General features: G+C 45.4%; 10 protein-coding genes across 10 annotated transcripts; 5 read left to right on the top strand and 5 right to left on the bottom strand.

Annotated features, from left to right (window-relative positions):
• Nucleotides 1–524: 524 nt before the first annotated feature.
• Nucleotides 525–1775, top strand: EYB26_005126 (uncharacterized protein; the record flags this gene model as incomplete). The annotated part of the gene is made up of 4 exons (XM_054264416.1): nt 525–645; nt 732–1018; nt 1073–1543; nt 1599–1775. The coding sequence occupies 4 exons, from the start codon at nt 525–527 to the stop codon at nt 1773–1775; spliced, it is 1056 nt and encodes a 351-aa protein (XP_054120391.1).
• A 183-nt stretch (nt 1776–1958) lies between these two features.
• Nucleotides 1959–3334, bottom strand: EYB26_005125 (uncharacterized protein; the record flags this gene model as incomplete). Its single annotated transcript, XM_054264415.1, has 4 exons — nt 1959–2566; nt 2637–2784; nt 2840–3153; nt 3202–3334. The coding sequence occupies 4 exons, from the start codon at nt 3332–3334 to the stop codon at nt 1959–1961; spliced, it is 1203 nt and encodes a 400-aa protein (XP_054120390.1).
• Nucleotides 3335–5974: 2640 nt separating this feature from the next.
• Nucleotides 5975–7742, top strand: EYB26_005124 (uncharacterized protein; the record flags this gene model as incomplete). Its single annotated transcript, XM_054264414.1, has 4 exons — nt 5975–6076; nt 6153–7305; nt 7362–7549; nt 7608–7742. The coding sequence occupies 4 exons, from the start codon at nt 5975–5977 to the stop codon at nt 7740–7742; spliced, it is 1578 nt and encodes a 525-aa protein (XP_054120389.1).
• A 541-nt stretch (nt 7743–8283) lies between these two features.
• EYB26_005123 (uncharacterized protein) lies at nt 8284–9999 on the bottom strand (the record flags this gene model as incomplete). Its single annotated transcript, XM_054264413.1, has 3 exons — nt 8284–9086; nt 9139–9784; nt 9847–9999. 3 exons carry the CDS (start codon nt 9997–9999, stop codon nt 8284–8286), a joined length of 1602 nt encoding a protein of 533 aa, XP_054120388.1.
• Nucleotides 10000–13249: 3250 nt separating this feature from the next.
• EYB26_005122 (uncharacterized protein) lies at nt 13250–14671 on the top strand (the record flags this gene model as incomplete). Its single annotated transcript, XM_054264412.1, has 6 exons — nt 13250–13447; nt 13523–13627; nt 13681–13905; nt 13975–14117; nt 14204–14302; nt 14362–14671. 6 exons carry the CDS (start codon nt 13250–13252, stop codon nt 14669–14671), a joined length of 1080 nt encoding a protein of 359 aa, XP_054120387.1.
• Nucleotides 14672–14794: 123 nt separating this feature from the next.
• EYB26_005121 (uncharacterized protein) lies at nt 14795–16864 on the bottom strand (the record flags this gene model as incomplete). The annotated part of the gene is made up of 6 exons (XM_054264411.1): nt 14795–14871; nt 14931–15047; nt 15100–15274; nt 15327–16049; nt 16104–16265; nt 16328–16864. 6 exons carry the CDS (start codon nt 16862–16864, stop codon nt 14795–14797), a joined length of 1791 nt encoding a protein of 596 aa, XP_054120386.1.
• A 916-nt stretch (nt 16865–17780) lies between these two features.
• Nucleotides 17781–18364, bottom strand: EYB26_005120 (uncharacterized protein; the record flags this gene model as incomplete). Its single annotated transcript, XM_054264410.1, has 4 exons — nt 17781–17832; nt 17912–18070; nt 18168–18240; nt 18292–18364. The coding sequence occupies 4 exons, from the start codon at nt 18362–18364 to the stop codon at nt 17781–17783; spliced, it is 357 nt and encodes a 118-aa protein (XP_054120385.1).
• A 686-nt stretch (nt 18365–19050) lies between these two features.
• EYB26_005119 (uncharacterized protein) lies at nt 19051–19698 on the bottom strand (the record flags this gene model as incomplete). The annotated part of the gene is made up of 1 exon (XM_054264409.1): nt 19051–19698. The coding sequence occupies one exon, from the start codon at nt 19696–19698 to the stop codon at nt 19051–19053; it is 648 nt and encodes a 215-aa protein (XP_054120384.1).
• Nucleotides 19699–22533: 2835 nt separating this feature from the next.
• EYB26_005118 (uncharacterized protein) lies at nt 22534–23241 on the top strand (the record flags this gene model as incomplete). Its single annotated transcript, XM_054264408.1, has 1 exon — nt 22534–23241. One exon carries the CDS (start codon nt 22534–22536, stop codon nt 23239–23241), a length of 708 nt encoding a protein of 235 aa, XP_054120383.1.
• Nucleotides 23242–24892: 1651 nt separating this feature from the next.
• EYB26_005117 (uncharacterized protein) lies at nt 24893–25372 on the top strand (the record flags this gene model as incomplete). The annotated part of the gene is made up of 1 exon (XM_054264407.1): nt 24893–25372. One exon carries the CDS (start codon nt 24893–24895, stop codon nt 25370–25372), a length of 480 nt encoding a protein of 159 aa, XP_054120382.1.
• Between the last annotated feature and the right edge of the window lie 124 nt (nt 25373–25496).

The raw sequence follows: 25496 nt of genomic DNA, 5'->3' as shown, positions 1-25496 counted from the left end.
ACACTGAGGCATGGCCATACATTTTCCGGAACCAACCCACGAATCTGAAATCGCAATTGGAGTCTTCTGGGGCAGGAAGTACAAGTCCGCTCTCATGGCCATGGCTCGCTGTGACTGCTTGTGTCTCTACATCAGACATGCCGTCGGCATCCAGGACAACTGGGAGCGAATCGGCCTACAATGTCAAAATAAAAACTTGTCTCTCCCATATTGTTTATGATCTTGGTGATTACCGAGGCTACTATATACAACTGCCCATTCCTGGCAATGGTTCATCCAGCGCCAGACGGTGAACGATGGACGAAGCTTCACTCTGAACTCTACGGTAACCAATTGAGCTATATTTCTAGATCAGGTAAAGTCACATACCTACCGTATTAGATAATCAATCGGACGGCGTCGCTCATCGCGCGTCTATTTCAACTCTTTTTCCTCGTTCCGATCTCTCTGTGGCATTTCTTTTGCATTGGTGCCATAGAGTCTACCTCAAAAGACAGAACCTACAAGCGCACTGATCAGCCAATATGTCTGCAGAAATACAACCAGCAGTAATCCATCAACCAGGCACCAATGATGGATGGCACGGCGTGATCAAATCTGGCGGGGAATTCGAACCGGAAGCGGGGCGATATCATCTCTACATTGGTACGACTAAGTTAAACAATCGTAGCCCTAAATATTATTTATCCTCATGCTTCATCAGATCCGTTATCAATTGACTATGATTATAGGCCTTTTCTGTCCCTTTGCGCACCGAGCCAACCTTGTCCGTCATATCAAGGGCCTGCAGTCTGCCATTGACGTGTCGATAGTTCGAGCATATCCCAAAGGCGACTCCAAGGGCTGGCCTGGTTGGAAATTTCCTGCCCATGAACAAGAGTACGAGGGCGCGACAGTCGACAAGCTTTTCGGAAGTGAATATCTTCATGGGGTCTACTTTAAGGATGACGAAGATTATAAAGGAAGATATTCAGTCCCCTTATTATGGGATAAGAAGACCAATAGGATTGTCAACAATGTATGCTCCCAGCTTCTCTTACAGTATGGATTGAATTGGTAACGACTTCAATAGGAGAGTGCAGAAATACTGAGGTGGTTGCCCACGGCATTCAATGGCACCCCAGTCATCTCTTCGGAATCGGCAGCGATTGATTTCTACCCTGAGCCCCTCCGCAATGAGATAGACTCTTTGTCCGAATGGATTCAGCGAGACGTAAACGCAGGTGTCTACAAGGTTGGATTTGCTACCACACAAGAAGACTACGATAAAGCGGTAATACCTGTCTTTGGTGCTCTCAATGTACTTGAGAAACTCATCTACAAAAAAGGTGGCCCATATGTGTTGGGTGCACATCTCACAGAACTAGATATACGACTATATGCGACGTTAATTCGATTTGATACAGTGTATGTTCAGCACTTTAAGTGTAACCTTGGGACGATACGCCATGACTATCCAGTGCTTAATGCATGGTTGACGCATTTGTACTGGAAAGTGCCGGGGTTCAAGGAGACCACTGATTTTAAGCACATCAAAGAGAATGTGAGTTATCTAGCTGATAGTTCAATCAAGACACGGATACTAATTATACCTCTAGTATACAAAAAGCCACTACGAAATTAACCCTAAGGCTATCACGCCGCGAGGCCCTTTCCCCGATGTCGAGGACTACGTACCAGAGAAGCCAACGAAATACGGAAGAGTGAAGTTGCAGGAGGTATTAGAATACGAGAAGAAATTAGAAAGCGAAGTATTTGGTAAACAGAAGCTTTAAGCAATCGCGATATTTAGTCTGGTGGAACATTCGAACCGATTTTTAGCATTGTCAACCTCCGATTTCCAATGAGTGAGACGTCATTTATTAATTGCAAACCGTCATTAAATTAAGGTTAGATATAAAGACTGACCTATTAATACAAACTAATCGCATTGTATTGTACACGATGTTAAGACGCAATCAAGCTTTCTCAGACTTTGAACTAGACGGTCTCGCTGGCAGCCCAGCAGCCTTGTAAATGGCATCAATAGTCTCCATCTGCAGAATACTCTCTTCCCCCGAAATCCAATAAGGCACATTCTTACCTCTCACCTTTTTCGTAAATGCCTCGAGTTGATACCGATACGTGCTCCAATAAGACTTTCCACCTTTCCCACCAGTGGTCCAAGCCTCGCCCCAGCATGGTCCGCCTTTGTACTGTTTCTTGTACTCTGTCTTGCCCGTGGATTTATCTGTGATGGAAATGTAGTGATATAAATGCGGCATCATAGCGTTGTAAAAGTAGATGATGGCTTGGTCGGTCTCGACTTCAATCGATGGTAGTTCCCAGACACCTGGGACAATGCCCTTGATGGCCCATTGGCAAGCCATGTCTGTGTAGATGCGGCTTTGGATTAGATGGCCGTCTTGGGGGTCCTCAAAGAGAATGAGTGAGTGCATTGCTTCATCGACTCGTCTATCCTTGGAGTATGGTCTAGCGACCGCCGATTGAATTTCTTTGAGATTGGACCCGTGGACCGCGAAGCGGGTGAAAGATAGAGCATATGTCATGTCCATCAATGAACCACCTATAATCCATAGTATTAGCATTGTAAAATCTTGTGGACCGTGACCGACATGTTTGGGTCTCATTCTTACCAGAAAGTTCAAATTGCCATCTGATATCGCCATCTGGAACGCCAGGACTGGCGGTCATGACCGCATTGGTTCGCAGAATACGACCATATCTACCTGAATCGAGAATCTCTCGGAACAAATGCGCGGCAGGATGGAATTGCCAGTGAAACTGCAAGAGCCTTGCTCAGCAACAATGCTTCTCGCTAACAGCGAATATATCATACAGCTTCTTCACACACTAGACCCTTCTCTTTGGCCAACTCAATCAACCTATGAGCTTCTTCCGCATTGGAAGTAAAAGGCTTTTCGCAAAGAACGTGTTTTCCAGCCCTGAGCGCCTTGCTGGCCCATTCGTAATGCATTCCATTGGGGGTCGAAATGTAGATGATGTCAATGTCGGAATCATCCAGAAGATCCTGGTATGAGCCGTAGGCCTTTTTAAAATGATACTTCCGAGCTGTTTGTTTGGCTGATTCGAGGTCGCGAGAGGCAATTGCGTGGAGGATTACGTCCGGATGGGTTTCAGTGGGTCGTATGACTTGTTACTGTTAGCTTGGTTGCCTGGAAGTGAGATTCATCATCGTACTCGCAGCGGGGTTAATATGGGCTGTCGATATAACACCTAATTTCAGACCCATTGTGGATTTTGTCGGGGTTGGGCGAAGAATAGAGGCGATATACTGCTGGGCCAAGGTGTAAGCTTGGAGAACGAGGGCCATGATGATATTTTCGGTGTTTATTGAATAGTCCTTTTGATTTTATCGCGAATAATGGTTATATCCTACTGCAACAGAGGAAGTTTACTGTAGAGATTCTCTTAAGCTTAGATCGCGCTGAGAGTTTACATGACGACATCTCAGCGTCAACGTTACCTAGCTAGGGTTACTGTGCCATATCAACCGTAGGGTTGGAAATTTGTACGTGGAATACCTAAAGGATTTATTATTTCATATTTAGAGACGTATCTAATATTGTCGATTTAAAATTCAATTACAGGACGTGCTGGTGTTGTCTCGTCCACCGCAGAAATTAGGGTTCCTTGGATCCCGTGCGGTCTTAGATGGCATCAACCCCTTCACCACCGCAGTTTTCATTGATATACTCCGTGTTGTTAATCAAATGTTAATATCTCGGGGTTTTCTCGGATCCTCTTGAATCTTGATTTACCTGCCTCGGCAGTTTGGGTGGCCTGCTATCTTCATGCTGTCAACATTCTACGGTAGGTCGAGGGATCAGACAATCTAGCCGAGACTTGAAACGTCAACGGTGATCCGAATTCGTCGACATTAAGCGAGCATGACAGGGATATAGTCGGCCAGGGACATCCTGGCAGATATGTATACACTACGTAGCAGTAATAGTATACTCATAGTATACTATACACGGTACAGACCGTGCACGGCATTGGATCCGTCAGATTCAGCCACGCAAAACACGAGATACGGCATGTTGCCGAGAAGCAGGCAGCATTATTGGATAGGTCACACAATGAATAATTGCCATATAATGTACTCTGTACTTTTACTGAGTAATTAGAAAGAACAATCAGATGAAGGCATGCTCTTCAATCTTAAGCTTGGGTTATGGTTTTTTTGCCCGCTCGTCCTCGGCACCTGGATTCCCCACGTTAAGACTGCTAAACCAGATAACGTTTCTTCTTAAGTTCTTATGTTACTCCGTAGACTACTCGGCCATTAAATCTGAGCACACAACATCGCCCCAAAGACTCTCGACAAATCAATCCAAGTCAAGAGCCCCGCAGTCTCCAGGCTCCACGTGGTCAACAGTTTTCCGCCCACTGCCGGTTGGAAGTGCCTAAGTTACCTACCAAACTTTAACCTAGTTTTTTCTGTTTTGCATCAAAGTCGAGATCGACCGAAACTCTAGTAACTCCCGGGGAATTTTCTTCAATGGGGGCTTCTCGTGCCGACTGTATCGCCGACTGTCATCCTACAACGTGCGTGCGGGCTACTTCGTATGTGCTTCAAGCCACATGGTGTTATGTGGCGTATCTTTGCCCCGACTAGCTACCTACTACAGAGTAGTCCTACTGTCCTAGCCATCGAGCCCCAAAAGCTAGCTGCGTACGCACTAGGGTAGTCATCCATTGTTTGACGCCTCGTTCGATTTTTCATCAATTTCATCGGTCGATCCACCGGACGGACTCGGTCCTTCACACAGGCCGTCTCTCGAGACAGAGAGCTATCTATTTCCGTACGTAGGGCGACAACGGGTTTCATGATACATCCTGTGCATACTATTCAATTAATTTCTGCACTAGACGAGTCAGTGCTATTGCATATCGTCACGTTTGTATACATACGTTTAAAGCGTCCATTGGCTCAAAAATTAACCGGTCAAGTCCAGCTTGTCGCCTACATAGTAGTAAAATGCTCCGCGTGAAACTTGTGCCAAAAAAAGTCCATAAAAACAAACCTACGCTAACAACAAAATAGGCTAGGTATGGCTGCATTGGGTTGTGCGACCAGGGCTGGGCTGAACTGTACCTGTATACTATATAGCCTTCCACCACAGGATACGTATCCCTCCTGTAGACTTTCTGGAGCCAAGGGATCGCTCTTTTCGGCATTGCGTGTAACCAGTAAAATTCGCTGAACAATTGACATGGGTATTCATTAGCTCCGCTCCAGCTCACTTCTTTTCTCTATTCGGTTTACTTCGTCTTCTCCCACGTGGTGATTCACTTCTAAAACACCACCAAATCCTCCCTTGATTCGTCTCGGTTGCCGCATTTCCGTTGGGTCTCTCTTTTCTTTCGCTATGACTTACATCTTAGTGGGATCTTGCTTTGTCTTTTGCTCCACTTTTTAGCACAATTGGAGAAGTATATTCTCGTGCAGTCTCCTCGTTCGTACTTGGGTATGAAGATCATTTAACCATGTGTTCTGGTCCACTTTTGGGGATTCTGTTGTGTTTTCTTGCTTTTTCTTTTCCAAGATCCATAGATTATTTCCCCTTGACCTACTCTTCCTTTCATATTTTTCTCTCCGTAAACATCCTCCTTTCGCCTCACGCCCTTATTTCCGCGGACATACGACGTATTGTTTTTGAGTCAACTGGGGGCTCGTTGGGGGCTAAGTTGACCGGATCTCATGCGGCAGATCTGTGGAGTACCTACACCGCAATACACAATTTGGTGTCACGCACACTCTTACCATCTACGCAACTTGATCGAAACTATTCATTCTGACTGGTAGGGCAGAGTTGGTGGGCCATTTTGAGTGGAATCTTTATCTGGAATCCAGAACTCCTTACGACAACCGCAGTCAGATAAGGAGAGCCTTGCAACTAGAATGTATTTGACAACGTCGCGATCTAAAACATTCTTTCAGTAACTCATGGTTGCCCCAATTGCCAATCCGCCCACCATGTCGGATGTAGCGAGAAAGCCTACATCGCGGATATTGCGTACAACGGATGACGATAGGCCATTCACCAGGGTATGTTTGAATATTGAGATTCATTGAGCGATAGCTGAAAAGAAACGAAGAGAACAAGATAGGCTAACTTTCGCAGGACTTCAAAGACCTCTTCTCAACTCTCATGGTCAGCCTTGAACTCAGCGCTCGTCGAGTGCGGTTTACCAAAGTAGACTTTACCTTCACCGTGGAAGAAGCATTGAACAATCTCAGCTCTCTTCGATTCACGCAATCTGCTCGCATGCCTGATCCTAATGACCCCTCTCGCATCATCACCACAACATCGACAACCACATTCACAATGGCAAAGGAAATGGCACGCTCCATATTCCAGAACTTCATACAAGCACGATTCCTGGAACCACTCAACGCCACCTTCTCCGGTCTCAGCAAAGGAACAGTATGTACAATGACGGCAAAGGGAATTGCTGTGCTGCATCGGTTCTGCAACCGAAACGGCATCACAGCACCGCATGTGATGCGACTGTTGCAATCACTACGTAACAAGATGACTCTTCTCATTCTCGAACGTGATCCGACAACCGACAAACTGGTGGTTGACCAGTCCACCATTGAAGTCATATTCCGTCGCTTTGCAGGTGTTCAGGCACCCGGTGCGATTGGTGGCTCGCCAGCCTGGGAGGATCTCACCGATTACCCGAATGGTCTTGTAGGCGTTGAGGGAATGCAAGATATCCGGGTGAATGGCAGGAAATATCAATATGCATTTACAGGCAAGTCAGCCATCAACTGGCTGATGGACTGCTGTACCACCATCGACGAGCGCGAGACATACAGCGTTTGTGAGCAATTCATTGAACATGGCTTGATCACTGCCATTGTCGAGGATAAGTCCTACATCGCAGAAAAAGATCAGGCCGCGCTCAACTTTCAACCGACCCGGCAAGCCATCTATGCACTCACACCACGAGCAATGAAAGTGTGCGGCTGGGTAGTATCCGACAGACTATCTGATGAGAGCATAAACACGAAGAGGGAAAGCAAGTCGAATTCGACGACAACTCCCGCTTCCACCGGTGACGTTTCAAATAAGTCACGGTTGCAGTATATACTCAACGATCCCTCGCTACGTCTCCTATTCCGCGAGTATCTTGCTGCGTCTTTCTGTGAGGAGAATCTAGCTTTTTACCAAGATGTGACGGAATATGTCGACAACTACAGGAATTCTAAAATGTCGGATGAACTAAAGGATTATCACAAGTTGCAGGATTATATTGCTGGCGTATTTGGTAGGCCAGTCTCACGTTGAGTGTTGAGACGGATGCTAATCTGTTACCCTTGATAGGTCTATATAACTCATTCCTCGCACCGGGATCTCCCTGTGAGCTTAACATCGATCATGCTCTCCGTAATCGCATTTCCTCAGAAATGACCGGACTCAGCGGAGACGAGAAAACAGTGGCTCGTAATCTCGATGAAGTCGTCAATCTCTGTCAACTTGCCCAAGTGACTATTTTCAAGCTCATGGCTAGTGTAAGTTTTGCATAGACCTTCTCTGTAAAAGGCCTCGTGAACTAATTATATCCTACAGGACTCGGTTCCCAAATTCTGCCGTCATCCCAGGTATGCGATCATTCTTCAGGAACATGATTTTGAATCTATTTCTGGGAACGCCAGCCGTCCTGCATCTCCAGTCAGTGTGCCGGTGAGGTCAGCAGACCGATAGATCTGTTGCCTCGGACCCTGCACATTGATCTAACATGATTCTGTTACAATCTTTCATCTGTTTCGGAGTTCAGCATTGTTTGTTATATTTCAACGGCATGATATACAAGCGTAATGACGTGAAGTTGTCAATTCTCTTTCTGATCCACGCATCATTCTTTTTGATGATGCCTTTTAGATTCAAATTGTATTTCTTTTTCATGGACTTGCATGGCAGGTGGCTAGATTGCATTCCTTCAGGTGGGCGGTTCGTTTGGTTTTTTTTTGTATTGATAGACATATCATTGCATATTAGACATTTCTTTTTTCTTTCATTAGAGCTTGTATTAGGCATTCATAAACCTAACGTGTTGTGGACTACCTTGGTAGTAAAAGGAAGTTGTTGGCACAGAATGGTTTATTTCATATACTTATCGTTACATGAGGTGAATGTTGCTTAATTAAACAAGTCAAATCTGCCTCCCAAACAAAGCCCAAACCAACAAAACAGCCAAATAAAATATATTCAAAGGAAGGTAAGAAGAATCAAAGAAAGAAGCGAATCAGGCCTTAGCTACCTTTTGCATTTGCTCCTTCAGCGGGCCTTTGAACCTGTCCTTGCCTCTAGCAAACCAGTCAATGACTAGAAGAATAGCCATACCACCAAACACCGGACCGGAGTAATTCATATTCTCAGCCGTGACTGGCAGCATGGATGGAAAAGGGGTGAATACTATAATAAATATGCCGAATACGATAGAGTAAATATTTACCACCAGACCAACCCACGGCCCCATTGTCCAGGGACCCCATTTGACTTTGGTGCCGCTCGTGTCAAAGCGTCGAAAGACGAGTAGTGTAATTGGAATCAAATATGAGATATACAGCGAACAGGTGCTGAGGGCAAGAATTGCACCGAGTGCTGTCGTGGAGCCAATGTTGATCAGAGAAAGGAGAACGGCAACACCGCAGACAAGTCCAATGGAATGAAAAGGGACATGGAAGCGGTTGTCGATTTGAGAAAAGAACTTGGAAAAAGGCAGTCCACCATCGCGAGCAAAGGCCCATGTCAGCCGTGACACCGAGGCAACCACCCCGATACTAGATATTAAGCCAATTGCCGTGATGCCACATTGCATGGCTGTGGCAGCTTTTTCTGAGTTTGTGGCTGTGTAGAATATGGCTATACTAGGGAAGCCTGATGCAGTATCTAGAGCGGCGTTCACATCACCGATGAAAAAGAGTAGGATCAGTACGAAACCGAAGGCTAACACGCCGTTGATGACCACAGATTGGACGATAATTCGTGGCACAACTCTCGCAGGATTGCGGACTTCTTCACTCATGTGGACGGCACCGTCGAAGCCTGCGGAAACGTTAGATATAGCCGGGAGTGAGAAGACAAAGGATTTACTTACCGAGGAAACAGTATGTCACAGTCAGCATGCCAATGCACCAAGAAATGCCATTGTTTTCCCAGCCGCCCTCGCTCATGACTGTTTTGAATACGAACTCAGGCGTGCTTCGCGGTGCTAAGAGAATCAACGGGACCGAAAGCGCGATGAAGAAGACCACATGAAAGATACCCCCAAAAAGCTGGAGAAGTGGCAGAAGTCGAATACCCCAAACATTAACCGCAAACGAAAAAGCGGTAAAAGCCCACATGAGCAAGGTACTCTGCCATCGTGTCGCATTATAGCTTGGATGGTTGAGTATAATCAAGCCCTGTACCTGTTTCGCCACAAGCAGAAAGATACTCGTTGTTGATGACTGCCATGCAAAAATTGTAGCCCAGCCTTGCATCCATGTAATGAAAGGTCGGATTGCCGTCGGCGCAAACAATGCAGTCCAATGGTACTGGGCGCCGGCAATAGGGCAAATGGAGGCCATCTCGGCCAGCGAGAAAGCCATCGCCAATGTGCCAGTGAACGATAACAGAAGTCCCCAAACCAACGATGACGGACCGCCATTTAACAACGATGCCGAGAATGTGCTTGCCAAACCTTCCCATGATGCGAGCAGCGTTACCGAGAGGGCGAGAATGGAGAGGGAGTCGAATTTTCGCTACATGCGAGCGCATTAGTATAAAAGGTCCATTCCATGATTGACTAGAAAGAAGGACTTACATCAAGATTCCGCCTGCCACTCGATCCTGTAGAATGCCCGTACGTATGTCCGGCATCCTTTTTAGAGGATAGAGGCCGCGTCGCAGGTCCCTCCTCGACCGTGGTATTTCCTTTATCAAACGAGCCCAATTCTATATCGTTCCTCCCATCCATTTTTACCTATTATTATGTGCCTAGTCTATACACGATGAACAGCGGTTTATGTGTTGCCTAAAACGTTGTTGTTGAGGATGAAAGTTGCTTATTTGGTATCGGCGATAACAATCGACATGGTGACGATTTCAGGTATTCAAACCATACAGAGGGGTGCCGAATGTTGTTGAGCCAAACAAATGATGGACGTTGAAGACAGCGGAAAGCGTTGCGTATCAGTTGGACGCAAAAATGGTCCTTCAAAGGCAAGAATTGTACCGATGTTGTCTATGGATATCGATCAATGACCACGAGATAAATTACTGGAGAGACGAAGATTATGCGGTATTCAATTCTTGCTAGTACTACCGATTCTACTACCTACGATAGAAGAGGCTGATAGCGAAAGAGAACGCAAGATTAGAGTCTTAGACCACAGAAGAATCGCCGCCAAACCAGCAGATAAAGCGACATGTGGGGGTCATAGGAGACTAGAACGTCTACTATACATAGTAGTAGCGCTGGAAGAATTCATGCCATTTGGCTGTTGTGGGTCAGACAAATAGAGCCGGCGCTACATGAGTTTACGGTCAACTTCATGTCACAGTCTACCAAGTCTGGTCGTAATCACTCCTGATTTGATCGATTTTCAACCGAGTGCTCCGTAGTCACTAGTGCTGACACTATCACATCTTTAGGCTCTTCTCCCTCTCAGCCCTGGCCTGGATTCCAATAGGGGCCGATTGGCGGTGGTCACCACTATTTTTTTTTTGGCTGGTAGGGTCTCCTATCAGCTTTGCCTGACAAGTACTTGCAGAGATGTACATCTGTTAGTGTTGATGATCATTATGATTTCATTGTACGGAATGCAGTCGAGTCGAATCATCTTTGCTCTCTCATACATTCGACTTTATGCAATACTGGTACCTAATGTCTGATCAATGCGGTCGGCGCATTTCTGCGATTCGCACATTCACGTACACACCATATCCCGACAGGGACCTCTATGCCACACGGAAGGGAAAAGGGAGTTATTATCAATACCCAGGATAGGGAGGATATTAACTAATCGCCATACGGAAATAGCAGCCATAAAGTTTGATCGAAACTGAGACGGTAAGAACCAGAATCCTGGAAAGACTGACTTTGTGTTGATTTAGCCTCCGAGAATAGTACCACACTGAACGCCAGGCGGAGTAATCCAGAAAATTCCCTCTCCCATGCTGATTAAATTAAGTTTCCTCGTGGTGAAAAACTCCGTAAGTTAGATCTAATTTCTGACCTAAATAGTAAAGAGATACCGAGGCAGCTTTTTCGGGCGAGAATCCAACTATGTACTAGACTGGCAGGCCTGTCACAGGCACAAGGATCCACGGATGAAATGGCTGCTTAATATAGAATAATATATAGTAGAGCATGGTATCAAGGGAGGGTGATGGATAATGAACGATTTGTCATTGTTCAAGTCCACGAAAGTGATCACCAAAGAGAACACTATAAATACGTTGTGTAGTCTCAAAGGAATTGCATCCGTAATGTCAAGAGAAAAGCTTGAGTGACAGGTGTCAGGATTATCCAGGCTCTCCCGAGCCCCAGGGAAATTCCTCCTGGAAAGAAATAAGACGTGGTTATTGGCCGCTGCACAATCCTAATCTCCATGGGTCTCCATAAATTAGCGAATCGTGAAGCACAGACGATGAGACGCCAGCTAACTAGTACTTAGCAGTTCGCACTATGTAACGCTGAGGGTGGAGTCACTGCAGTGAGTAAAGCGACCTTCATCCTTTCAATGGTACTTGTAAACATCTCTACAAGTTTCAAGACCTCGGTGTGACGCTTTGACACTCGGTATCTATCGTCTGATACACATTTCGTGTTTATGGAATGATTTATCAATATATCAGAGTCTCAGAGACAACTGCCCGGAACAATTCGGGGCATATGTCTCTTTCAAGGCTAGATCGCATTGCTTATCTGAGTATGATGGAATAACATCATATGGTAGAAGTACTACCATGTACCAATTGTCTACAGAGGAGTCCTAACTATTTAACCGAAAATCACGCCATGTATCTACATGCCTGTAATACGTTGATCTAGACAGGATACACCACTATTTAAGAACAGTCAGACGTTCTGTCTTCCAAGGGCTTACGAGGGCTTACGAAGGCTAGTGACGACCAGCGCTGACTATCTTTCTATGACTTGCATTAGCCACTGGTAAATACTAATAGTAGACGCATATACATAACTAACTTTTGACTGATACCACACCGGTGGTGTAACAAACTAACAGTGTATACACAGTACTATTAAGTTCCAAGATCGACCTGCAAATGCCGAATAGTATTCGTCAAAGACCATGTCTGTCTACTTACGATAACTGGTCCACCCAGAGTGACAGCCGTGATGATTTCCCTTTTATTTAATATTTATGGATCATGGCTTCGCCTATTTGCGCTCTTATCTGCAGCCCTGACTCGACTAGCACAGAACAATGACCCACCTTTCAACCACCTCATGGCCACTCTCTTTAGTCGTACTCCGTAGTATGTATGCACGTTGGGAAGAATCATGCGAGAATTGATCCACCTGCTCTATCTGCATTTTCACGTACATCTGTGCAATCCTGGACGATTATGATACGAGGACGACAACGCCATCCAATCTCTCACGTCAGCCTCTCAAGGGGGCGTGACCACTTACTGATTGGACGCTTGATAGACAAATGTTTTGTATAAACCAGCTTCCCGTCTATACTATTGGTGGCTTGCCCAAGCATTTTTGCTTTCCAAATAAGCATAGTTCATGCAATTAGGTTCCGACTTTTCTGGGAGGACCATCATCCTCACAGTGCCTTTCTTCCGTGAACGACAAGCATTTCATTTGATTAACTAACCAGCCAGGCTATATTTCGGCTTTCTAGATCTCGTACATGATGAGATTCCTTCTTTCACAGGTTGAGGTCAAGTAGCTTGAATCGAGCGGGCCGTTTTTACCTCCTCATCGATTCCCTCAGGCTGTCAACAATATTGCTCCAATCGAAGCGCAAAATTGGATAGAATACAGAAAATGACCTTGGGAAAAGTCCGATCTATCCCCTGAACTTTCGAGCCTTCATCTTTTATGCTCTTACCCCACGGTGGCCTTTGCGTGTCCATAGAAAAGGTCAATGCTCTAAAGCCTACCATTTCAGGGATCAGAACATTGTATAATCCTCTTATGGTGGTGCTACATACGCCAAAAAGAAAATTGACAAGGCATCAAGAATATGGCATTGAATATAACAGGTGCAGGTGCCATACCACCAATATTTCCAATTACAGATGAAGACCACGGTGGTTACGTTGCTGTCTCTGTCTACACGCTCCTGGCTTTGAGTGTGTTCGTGGTCGCAACACGATTATCAGCGAGATATTACATAGGAAATGTGGTGCAGATTGATGATTATCTACTTGGAGTTGGCACAGTGAGTGACAACTAATTCGCTTTTGGAACAAACTACGTTGAGCACTAGTACTAACCAACGCCACCACATCTATAGATAATAGCCATACTGCAAAGTGTGTTTGTGCAATTAGCGATCACCCATGGCCTGGGGAAAAGACAAGATATTGTGTCTACCGAAGATTTGAGTCTTTTCGAAAAGGCAAGTTAGACCAACTAATATGCCGATGCTGCTTACTGACATCAAAATTAAAGTACATATATGTTGCCCAAATCCTGATGATAGCCACTATCGCACTCAGCAAGCTTTCCATCGGCCTTCTTTTCCAAAGTTTGATGGATATAGGCATCGCTCGCTGGGCAAATTTGGGCTTGAATAGTGCAGTTATTATGTGGGCCGTTGCATCGATAGCCGTTCTCGCTGCTCGCTGCTCATCGCCCCATCCCTGGAGCTTCGTGGATGGCAAATGTGATTACCAGGTGAGAGATGTCGTCTCGGCAATGAAATTTACTACTAGACCAGGATCATTAACTGATCGGCTGATATAGGGGGTCATGTTTCGAGCAATCGGTGCATTCAATATCATTACCGACGTGGTGTTAGTTTTCTTGTCGTGCGCCGTTCTATGGACCGTGCAAGTATCGATGGGCAAGAGGTTGCGAATCATCAGCTTGCTCGCGATCCGGCTTGTGTACGTTTCGTCCCTGTCCAAGGCTTGCGCCTAGAAGAAAATATATGACGAGAAGTGTTTGAACAATTACTAAACATGACATATAGCGTCGTAATCGCTGTCGCCTTTCAAATACACTACTACATCATTCTCACAGAGTCCACGGATAAAACATGGGCACAGATGAATGCAAGCATTTGGGATCAGTGAGTCACCCATACCTTGGTCAGTGGTAAACTCTGGAATAACACTGACTGAATAACAGAGCCGTGTTGAATCTAAGCATAATTGCAACCTCAGTCCCATCCTTGGGCCGTCTCGCCCATGAACTACAACCAAACGTCAACGCGTTCGCAATCACCGAGAACCACGGTCTTCGATCTCGCGACAAATACACAATCTCGTCGCTAGCAAACCATTATCCTCGTGAAACAGCCGAGCAGAATATGCTAGGCACGCATACTTCCATTCATGGAAGTGTCGATGGTGACACGGAGAGTATGGAAGGACTTGTTAGAGATGGGATTCAGCAAAACGTTTTTATACAGAGGACTGTAGAGCTCAAAGTTGAGTAGAGATTAGATCAAGATAATGTAAATCTAATATGATTTTCCACTCATATCATGTTTCATTTCAATGTGCCAAGAGTCTATGGAATTATACTATGAAGCCCGTTTCGATGGAGTTTCTGCCTCGCTTCAGGGCGTGAGTGCAAAGCCCTCAAAGAAGCGGTTTATGGTATCGTAGTCAATGAGACTGCTGATAATAGAGATATCTAGAAGAGATTAGCAATTGCGCCCCTAGAAATCATCAATATTGGAACGAATATCATACAGTGATCCGGACGCACAATTACAACGGCGCCTTCAGTCTTATCAATTTGATATGTTTCGTATGTGTGGCCATGACCAGAGTTGTAGCTTTCACAATCCACGAACGTTTTGAACAGATCTGCTCATTACGAGTGTTAGAATTGAAATCCTTATAGTTTTGAACCACATACCTTTTATACACCATTTCCCATTTACCGGTGTGAAATGTTCTGGTATCTGGTCTTGTTCGATCTGGCCTGATTCACTGTGGAGCACCAAAATGGCCTCAATAACGCTGTCAGGGTCAGCTGTAGATGGCGTGATTCGAGAAACGGGGCCAGCCTCGGAAGATAGAAAGTCGGCCAGCTACAGGCAAGATTAGTTTCATCGATGCTTGAATTGAATGGTGGAAACTCACGTTATTCAATCTCTCCGAACAAGTAGGTGTCGATATATCCCCAGCAAAGACAACAATGCGCCATCTTCCATCGGCGGGGAATGCGCGCACTAACTGCATAGCTCTTGCATCACATAACCGGACAACCTGGGTGCTCGGAAATCTCATTCCCACAGTTAAGCCGCGAGCCAGTTCAGACCGGCTCCTGGCAGTGGATGTAAACACGGAATCATCATACTTGGCAGTCAAACCAGCCGTATACCTACCAGCCTTGATGAAGTGCTCTGGAAAGTTCTCGGGTTTATGCTCTACTTTCTTAGACGAAAAGATACTAGAGAAGAATCTATCAAACTCAATCAAATCAGCAGCAACCTTTTGTCGTTCCAGACAGTATGTATCTAGTATAGAACTCGGCGCTTGCCCTTTCAGGATTGCGGCCAGTTTCCATCCCAGATTGTACCCATCTTGAAGGCTGACATTCATCCCTTGACCAGCCTTGGGACTGTGTGTATGACACGCGTCACCAGTCAGGAATATACGGTAGTCTTTGTGGAAATGGTCGACAAGACGTTGACCAATCGAGTAAGCTGACCACCACATTGTCTCTGCAATGTCCATCGTATACGGCGCAAATATCTGTTTTGCTGTTCGGTGCAAGTCCTCAAGACTCACACTTTTGGCTATTGTACCGGCCTGGAGCTCAATGTAGAACCGAACAAGCGCGTCCCCTTCGCGAGGGATGATCTAGGGTTCGGTCAGAGAGAAAGTTCTTGGAGTCGGTGAGTGGATATAATATACCATCAAGTTTCCACTCTTTGTGTGTAATGTAGCCTTCTTTCTGATATCTGGAAAGTTTGTTTGGGGATAAACGTCCATTACTCCCCATACAGCGTCCGTACTATCGCCAATCATCTTATATCCAAGCGAGCGCCTCACGGTGCTATGCGCGCCATCACACCCCTTTTCCGAATGTAAGAATATATGCAATATCTTTTTTTGAATCTTCGAAGGGCAAGACTTACCAAGACATACCTAGCCCGCATGGTTGTTTCAGGGCCCTCAATTCCCCTCTTTGCCACAACCACACACGGAAAATCAGGGTCTCCCTTAAAGTCGACCGTAACATTAGATACATTCCATCCATACTCCACCTCCATGCCAGCTTCATCATGCATCTTTTTCAGCAGCATCCCATTCATCCTAGCTTGATTTAGGATAACATGGGGATGATGTGAAAGTCCAGGCATAGTGTCCGCCGTTCGTCTCGTTCTCACTAACTGTTTCGGAGTAGCCCCAGAATCTTCCTTTTCAGCCCAGAAGCAAACCTCTAAAACGTGATATGATTCTTTGATCAACGGCTCCGAAAGACCAAAAGACTCGAATACCTCGACTGTACGACATTGGACTCCGTCTGCTTGCCCGATTTCCATCGGCCCCGCGTTCCGCTCCAGAATCTTGATATGCTCAGCAGGTATGCCAGCGCTGGCCATGAATGTAGCGGCACAGAGGCCGGCTGAGCCAGCGCCGCATACAATGATAGGGACTTTTACAACAGACATGATCGCGAGTTTTGATGTTTTGAGTTCAGCTATCTCTGTAGAATGGATCTCCTATGAAGGTTGCGGGGAAGGCTTAGGCGGAGGGTCTAAATCCGGGGTAGTTGGCCCACTTGGAGCGTCTAGAAAAACAAGTCTATGCTTCAAATATTATGGTGCATAAATAAAGGATTAAATAGCTATAGAGAAAGTGGCTCGTAGTTCTGTATCTATGCATGGGTTGTGAGCATTACCGAGGGCATCTGTCCGGACGGCAGCTGTGGAGCGGCAGTTTACCCGGTAAGTGATGCGGCCCTAAAAGGTTTAATGTACATATGAACAATATAATTGGGGATATCTTCATCAAGATCAACCTACTTTATCATTCTGCGGGAAGAATTGTTATAGATCAAAGACCATTGCCGGTTCCCCCTCATAATCTCAGGCATTTTTATGTTGAACTTTTCCGGCCCTTATGAATTCAGCTGTGAGCTCGGTAGATGTGATTACATGAGTTGCCGAGATCGATTCTCATAGTTATACTACAGTTATGATCTTTCCCGAATAGATGACACGACGAGTAAACCAGGATCATCAGAGTGTATTATTTGTTGAAATTATCACAGTATGCCTTCGTTTCATCAATTGAATTACTTCATGCGATTTTCTGACTAGGTCAGTTTCAATATCAACGAGGTCCCCGGCCTCTTGCAACAATTTCACAACGAGAACGATGTCTAGCTGCATGAAAAAGAAAACAAAAAATTTAAAAGTAAATAAATAAATAAAAATAAAAAATAAAGAAGAACCGAGATGTTATTGCCCAAACGCCGCGACCATGCAGAACCAATTGTCAATCAAAACTCCGGTCAACATTCCAAACTTTTTGTCGATTGCCAAAACATTTCTCAGTAACAAAACCGAACAGCAGGGAATCATTTTACGGTTTTGCAACTGCTCCTACCACCGCTTCCGGCGTCCTTTCTTGTAGGCTATTTATTCCGTCAGTTGACCATTATGCACAATGATACAGAGAGCTCAGAGAACAGGTGATGACAAAAGAAAACTTACTACCAATGATTCACAAAACGCATCATTTGAATCGACTGAGCACCGACATTGACCGTATGCATCGCAAACAACAAGTAATTCTTCGGCCGCACTGCGAGGGAATATCTCATCAAGAGGGCCGAGCAGACGATGAAGGCTCCTGTCATTCGTCCGGAGATGCTGCATAATTCCCAATGGTTAGTAGTGTCTCGGTTGTAATTGAGTAAGCATATCAAAGAGGGGGAGAGAGGAGGATATAAGTCAAAGGCAATCTCACATTTCAGGGTCTTTCTGGATGTCCGACACGGCGGCAATTGGTATGCCGAAATTAGAGGCAGGGCCCCAGAAATCTGGTTCATATTAATAACGAGTAATGGGTCACATAACTTGTTTAGACATACGTGTTGAGCAGAAGTAATCCAGGGTCTTATTAGAGCGAATCCTCGCATTTATTGCTTTGATGGCGGCGAACATTTTGTAATGATGCACTTTTTATGTCTCACACAACGCCTATACGTAGTAACTTCAAGATAGATGGTAAATTTCCGTTGATTCGGGTTGATTAGATGACAAACAGAATAGAATGAACTTCAATTATCATGTAATTGTCTTTCACAATCAAGCAAGGGACAATGTGAAGAAAAAGTTCTGCGAGGTTCTCAGCGGCTATTGACGGCAGTTCAGAGGCCTACGTGACTCATTGGTCAAATTGCTCCGGTATCGGGGCGATCCTCCACATATTATGTCATCCCAGCCCGATATCGGCATGCGTAATCTCGAAAAGCCCTAACCCCGGTCTTTTATTGGAAAAATTCCTACGCTAGCACAAACTCAGCAGGAGATCTTGAAAAGGTCTTGTATTGGATCTGTCGCCTGTCCCTTCCAACATTTCTATCTGTCTTAGTTGATCCTTTTTATATGTGAAATCCTCACAATTCCGATCTCCTATCTTGCACTCCGATGTCTCCGAGTCCGTGTAGAAACGTCGTTTTCTGGTGCTCCGATTCCGTAGGAATAGCACTCCGTCTCCTGTCCAAACTGTAATCCTTTCCAATTTCAATACATCCGTTGGCTATCTCAATTAGTATTAGCGCCATTCTTTCCAACATCTTTCTCGCTCTTGACTTTCTAGACTATAAAAGAGACATCTTCTTAAATATCTAGATGAGCCCCGGTGGAATCCCCGACCTCGGCCCAACATTCGGCCTTTTGGTCAATTTCTTGGTGTCATCCACGCTCAAACCCTCACTTCCATCGGGCTTCATCTTGGCCAATATCTCCCTTGACCACTCGTCCGCATCAAACTCTACTCCCAAGGCGTTCTCCGCAAATTCGTCACTCTTCATATATGAATCTGCCTCCTCCATCGTGCCGAAGTTATCGACTTGCATCTCAATCTTGTTCCCCTGCGGATCCCGATAGTACAGAGAAGTGGTGGGACCGTGGTTGATACTCCAAATAGGCTTGAGTGGGTCGCTTTGACGATCGCGCAAACTGACATATAGCTGTGCCAGTTCCGTTAGACTCTTGTAGGTAAAGGCAATATGGTCTAAGCCTGCTCGTGGTATATCAGTTGGGGAGGGCGTGATAATCCCTGGCACGGCCAAAATGGCGATGCGATGGTGTTCCTCATCAAAGGACAGAAAAGCTATTTTACCAGGGTCTTCATGTCGGATTATTGCATTCAATATTTGCATGTAGAAGTTAACCATGGTCTTGTATTTGTCTGGGGCCGTGCGAAATACAACGTGTGCTAACTTTTCCGGGGAAGGATGACTTTGTTTTTGGCTTTGAAGATGAGAAGACATCTTGTTCGAATTGAAGATTATTATTCAGACCCGTTATTTGCAAGTTTCAATGTTGGCTTTTAGAACATTAAGGATGATAATAAGAAGACAACGTCCTGTGGTCTCTTTTATATTTGTTTTCTGGGCACATCTTCCCTGCAACCACCCTCTTCCCGGAGCATCTCTCAAGCTTGTACGACGTGAAAACTGTATACATATACTGATCCGGTCAACGTGCATCGGATTTATATATCAACGACTCTTCATTACATTTCTCCGCACTTGGTATTCCGAGAAATCCCCCATATATTTATCACTGCCTTGTAACTGATTGTCAATCGATCGCTTGGTCTACCATGCAGACATCATGGCGTTCAATATCGTTAGACGATATTTGTATTGTAGATATCCGTATGTCGTACAAACTGAACAGCTACCAATCTGTCAGCCAGACCTCGTAGAGTTATAGCTCACTCTACCATCCAGTCAAATGCGACACAATTGCGTACGTCATACTACATTACGTGGATTCCCCAGCAGCAAGCAGCGTACGTAACGCTGCTGATCCTAAACACGGATTCCCACACAGTAGTTAGCAGCTCTCTCTGCATTAGCTCGTTTCTCTTCGCCTACGACACCCGTGCTGTTGGCGGTGTTCTCACTTTACAAGCATTCGACACCAATTTCCGCGATACCAATGCCCAGGCGACAAGAATCAACTACAATCTTTTTACGCCGGTGGAATTCATGGCTTGGTGTTGGTGCTGCTACCGTCTTGGTCCCGCTGTTTCCGCGGATGTATCGCCGAACAATATACAAAGCTAGCTCGGGCCGTTCTTGAGTTATCTTTTGCTCTGGGTGTACTCGTTAGTTATTGGTAAGCAACCTTGATGGTTCGTCATTAGTTAGAAGGTAACTGAAATATAATGCATTCGGGTAAATTACTGACTGCAACAACACACCAAGCTGAGTACACGACAATGACAGATTCCGATTGGACTACTACTCGTTCGTGGAGGGTTAATAGGACTGGAAATGCTTCTAGTAAAGGAGTCTGTTCGTTGGCTGGAGAAAAAAGGGTCGCAACGAAACAGCGCCCAACAACCTAATCTGGGTTTCGTGGCGGTGATACTTCTGAAGTTAGACCAGAATTCGACAAGATTCCTTGTAGGGCTCCAGGAAGAGATCTGGGCTACCGCTACTATGGCAAAGAACTACTGCTCCCTGCAAATCAATTCCGGGGCTTCGTGGTGATCACCATGCAACCAGGGTGCAGCTGACAGGTAATATGTCGCTTGCATACCATGTGCCACAGATTATCAACGCCCTTGGAAAACTTCTCTTTGCTAACTACGAGCTTCTTTGGTGTTGCTAAAACTATTGCTGTAGCGTTTTTCTGTCTTGTCATTGTTAATAGTATCAACCGACCGACTGCATTCACAGGTGGTGCAGCAGTGGGCAGTTTCATGCTTGTTATCGTCGTTATTGTTACCCCATATCCACCCTTTTACTTCAAATAGCTACGTTACTAGTGCGTCTATTGCAGCTATCGCAATGGTATACTGCTCCTATAAGATGACATAGGAGCCTGTCTCATGGCTCTCTCTTGTGGAGATTTTTTCGATGCGCATTCGTGGGGTTGGAATTGCCATTGGTGCTGCAGCGCAATTGTAGTTTAATTTCGTGCTATCTGAGACTACACTGCATGCTATTGATAACCTTGATTGGAGGGCCGTTTTGGTATTCTCTATTTTCAACTATGCGCTCGGGATCTACGCATTTTTGTGCTTCATGAGGTAAATACATTTTCTATTGAGACGAGAATGAACTTGGCTGAGACCTATTAGACCGCAGAAAAATACTTGGGTGAAATGGAAGCAGGATTTGGGTCGAAAGAAACCGCCATAGACTCTGGGAATATTTGTGAATGAAAGATTTCTTCGTCATCACGGATGCATTAGTTGAGGAACTTGCTAAAACCAGCGAGTACGTATGGGACTATGTGGTCAAATGGAACAGCGTTTCGTAATTGACAGACTCTGGGCTATCAACGCCTCAAAGTATCCCGAGTTACTTGTCAATCTGGTATGATATGTTAGATTTGCCCTGGCAAATGCTTTATTTTGCTGGCTTAATGGGTCGATAAGATAATACCCTAAGAAAAAGAAATCGAGACATACAAGTTATTCCTTTTCTTCCTGGAGTAAAGAATTATATTGTTTATATAACTACTAGTAGTTAAATGCTGATGTCAGCCCTGAACCTTTTACCCTTGGGTTTCTTCACATAATTACACCGACTTTTATGCTGACATTATTCAATGGACGATTATTGTCTCATTGATAAGAAGATACTTGTATTATTTGCAATATGTGGTTTCCGGCAAATGCCTGTCGTAAATCAATTGCATGGGGGTGGTCGAGTTGTATCGTCGGCAACCATTCCTACAGGCTGCCTTCCATTTGCCGTTCGCATAATGCAGCTGAAAAACACAAAGTAAGTTTATGCCATGCAAACCAAAACCAGATTTCGAACTCTGTCATAACGAATAGTTCGACGTCAATGCACTGATTGTGGATGCAATATTGATGGGGTTCGGGACAAAAAAGTGACCTGTCAAATCAAATGTGATCTATCCCGAGGTTGGCAATCAGCCACCAATTCGGGCTCAGACTAGAGTATGCACCAAAAAATGTCTGTGCAGATGAGCCACCCTGGCGGAACACGCGTCGTTGGAAAATAGTTTTGAGAAAGCGATCTTTCGAACTTTTCACCCTTTCATTCGGAGGGTAAGAGGCATCGGATATAACAGTTGGATGAATTCTTTGTCCTTTCAACTGGTTGCCGGCTACAAAAATGTTCAAGCTTTCCAAATCGCGATTCAGCACCGTCGCGTCCGATGGTAGCTCTCGCATGTCATCAATACAGAGTATGGACCTGAAAAGAGATTCAACGGAACCAAAATGCAGAGAGCTGCAAACACAGATCCTAAATATGTGGCGGCGAATATGGCTCGGTCTTTATCAGCTTCACGACAATCATGGGCCTTACCATGTGGAAAGGTTGACACAACTTTACTTGGGAGCAGGCATGGCAGTTTCCGACATGATCAATAAGCCGGAAGACTTATATGGACGTTATAAAACAGAAAAAGCCCCGTTGGGTTTGTTAGGCTGCGCACTTGCAAGTCAGGGTATCAGCCGGCTCAGGCTATTCGAAGGGTTGTCAGTGGAGTCACTCAAAGCGGTCATCCAACTTCTAGAATCATACAAACATGAAGTTGCGGCATTAAACGAGGTTTATGAGCTCTTGCGTAGTCTCCAGGTCGGTTTGCGGGAGACCACGGATCATGATGAGAAAGCTGTACGGGAGCATTATCCACCGCTGGCAGACCCTCTCGCTCGACGGCTCATACATCTTGATGCTAGATTAGATGTGCTTGTGTCTGATTTGGAAGATGAACATATCGAAGCGTTTGGAGATTCGACTGAGAGGAATGGGTGGCTAGTGAAAGATAGAGTCTTTCCTAAGAGAAACTTGACGTCGACAAAACTGTCGCAGTAGGGCGGAGTCGGATTATTATCCCACCACAAGAACGACACAAGTGCCCTAACCCCTTAGCAGATCAATCCATATGTGTTGGCCCCACTGAATCGTATGAACTTCAATGCAACATTCCTAAAGGGGTATCATTTAAGGCGCTTTGCTGCTTAGCTTATACCAAGCAAAGTTTTCAACAAAAGCTTGGTTATTAGCATAAGATCATAACTAGAGATTAGTTTTCTTGATAAGAGGATCATTAACTTACCCTTGTCCTGACAACGAACATGCCGGCATGGTAACTTCTAACTCCTAACTCCGATGCTACAGTGTCAATGTCAATCGTTGTACTAGCCAATGAAAGACGAATAACCTTGTCGATGTTGCCATATGCTGTAAATTACCAATTACGCCAAACAGTAGCACGAATACTAGATGATCTAGTATCGAAATAAAGGTTCACGTACTTTTTCTAGGACGAGGAATGCGGAATTCCTGACATCATGTATTTTTTCACATATCTCTATATGCCTTTGCCTGGCCTCGTCCTAGTTCAGACATAAGATACTACTAAATAGTTATGGAAATTTGTAGGAGCAAATAGCAGACTAATTCCAGCACCTTGATATATTTAACCAGCAATCCTATGGTGCTAGCCAGGAATCTAGTTTCTCTTACTTCCTTCCCTCAAATCAATACTCACCGGAAAATAGTCTTGCGGGCCACCAGCATCCGTCGCTGGCTCTCGACAGGGACGCCTGACAGTGGTTCTTATAGCCTTTGTTGTGCGAGAACACATGCAGATCTCCGGACACTTTTTCAAGGCCGAAGTAGGAGTCTACACATGGTGTGAATTTGTTCCCTCTCGTAATAGAAGTCGGTGGAGCCTGGTAGTCACAGTTTAGTTGATTTTACCTAGGTAGCCTCTGGTTCAAATAGGGTTAGAGGTCCTAGGGTTAGTGACGCTGGCAAGAAGGCCGTTTCGGTGCGTAGAATCAATCTGTGCTGAGTGGTGGCCTGGTCTCAATCACCGACATTGCATACGTATCAACTAAGTTATGACTTTCGGTGTTAGGATACAAGCATCTATGACGCCGTTTTGTTAGCCGGATATACCGGTGTGATTATATCCCTATACCCCTATAACAAGCAAAATATGAGCCTCCCGTAGCGGGGTACTTTTTTATTCTTTTCTTTTACCTCTCCTTTTTTGAGGGGATTATCATATCATGATTTTACAGCACTGACTTCTTATTCGGGTGGTATTCAGTTCTAACAGTTTGTCCTGGGGCCTTTCTTCATTGGGAGGACCAGGCTGCCTCATCATAACGAACATACCCGTACTCCATCCAACCCATTTTACTGCCATACCCACAAAATGCTAGCAATAACTTTTTTGGTACCCCGCCATGTAAACAAATAAATAGTTGAAACTAAACCCCCCTAACTCCGTTGCTGGAGATAACCCGGATTCTCGGGGTTAAACAAACACGGAGCCCTAACCACATATATTCGCGCATCCCTCGAAGGGCCCAATGCCAAGTCGCTCTATCCATCCTGCACAGTACGTAGTACGGAGTACAGGACGATAAATCATACCTTTAAGGTTCAAGGCTTAGGCTAAGCTTTTAACGGAGCCTCTTATATCCTCCTCTAATTTCTGCCTCACCCAATCATGGCATCGATCCCCTCTCTCCCCGCCATTTTATCTCCCGCCCTGAGCGGCCGCGACGCCATTGCTGACGTTCTCTATCGTCTCGTTCTGGGCCTGGATACAAACGACTCGGAACTCTTCGACTCAGCCTTCACCCCCACCGCCACCTTTGCCATCAACGACAAGGTCTCCGAGGGCCTACCAGCCATTCACACTGACTGCTTCGATGGGATCACCAAGCTGGATACCACACACTTCCTCACCAATATTCGCATCACTATTGACGACAGCGGCAAGAAGGCCGCCGCAACTTCCTCGGCGCTCGCTCAGCACTACCGGGGTGGGAAAGGACTCGAGCCCAACCAGCCGCGGCTCTTGGCGGGTAGTCTGTATTATGTGGACCTGGTGAAGGATGAGACCAGCGATCTGTGGAAGATTCATGACTTTAAGATGCGGGTATCCTGGGCGGAGGGTGACTGGGCCGTGATGACTGGAAACTAAGCGAAGTGGAGGCGCTATTTCAGCATCACGCTCAGCCGCACGCATCTCGATTACTACATCTGGTCGATTATGCAATTAGACCGTTGTGTACGAAGTACGAAGTTTATCCAGCTAATATTTTCTG

The sequence above is a fragment of the Talaromyces marneffei genome, chromosome 4 (genome assembly GCF_009556855.1).
Source record: "Talaromyces marneffei chromosome 4, complete sequence".
Lineage (NCBI taxonomy): Eukaryota > Fungi > Ascomycota > Eurotiomycetes > Eurotiales > Trichocomaceae > Talaromyces > Talaromyces marneffei.
The sequence above is the reverse complement of the archived record's forward strand: the minus strand, read 5'-3'. Positions and strand labels throughout refer to the sequence as shown.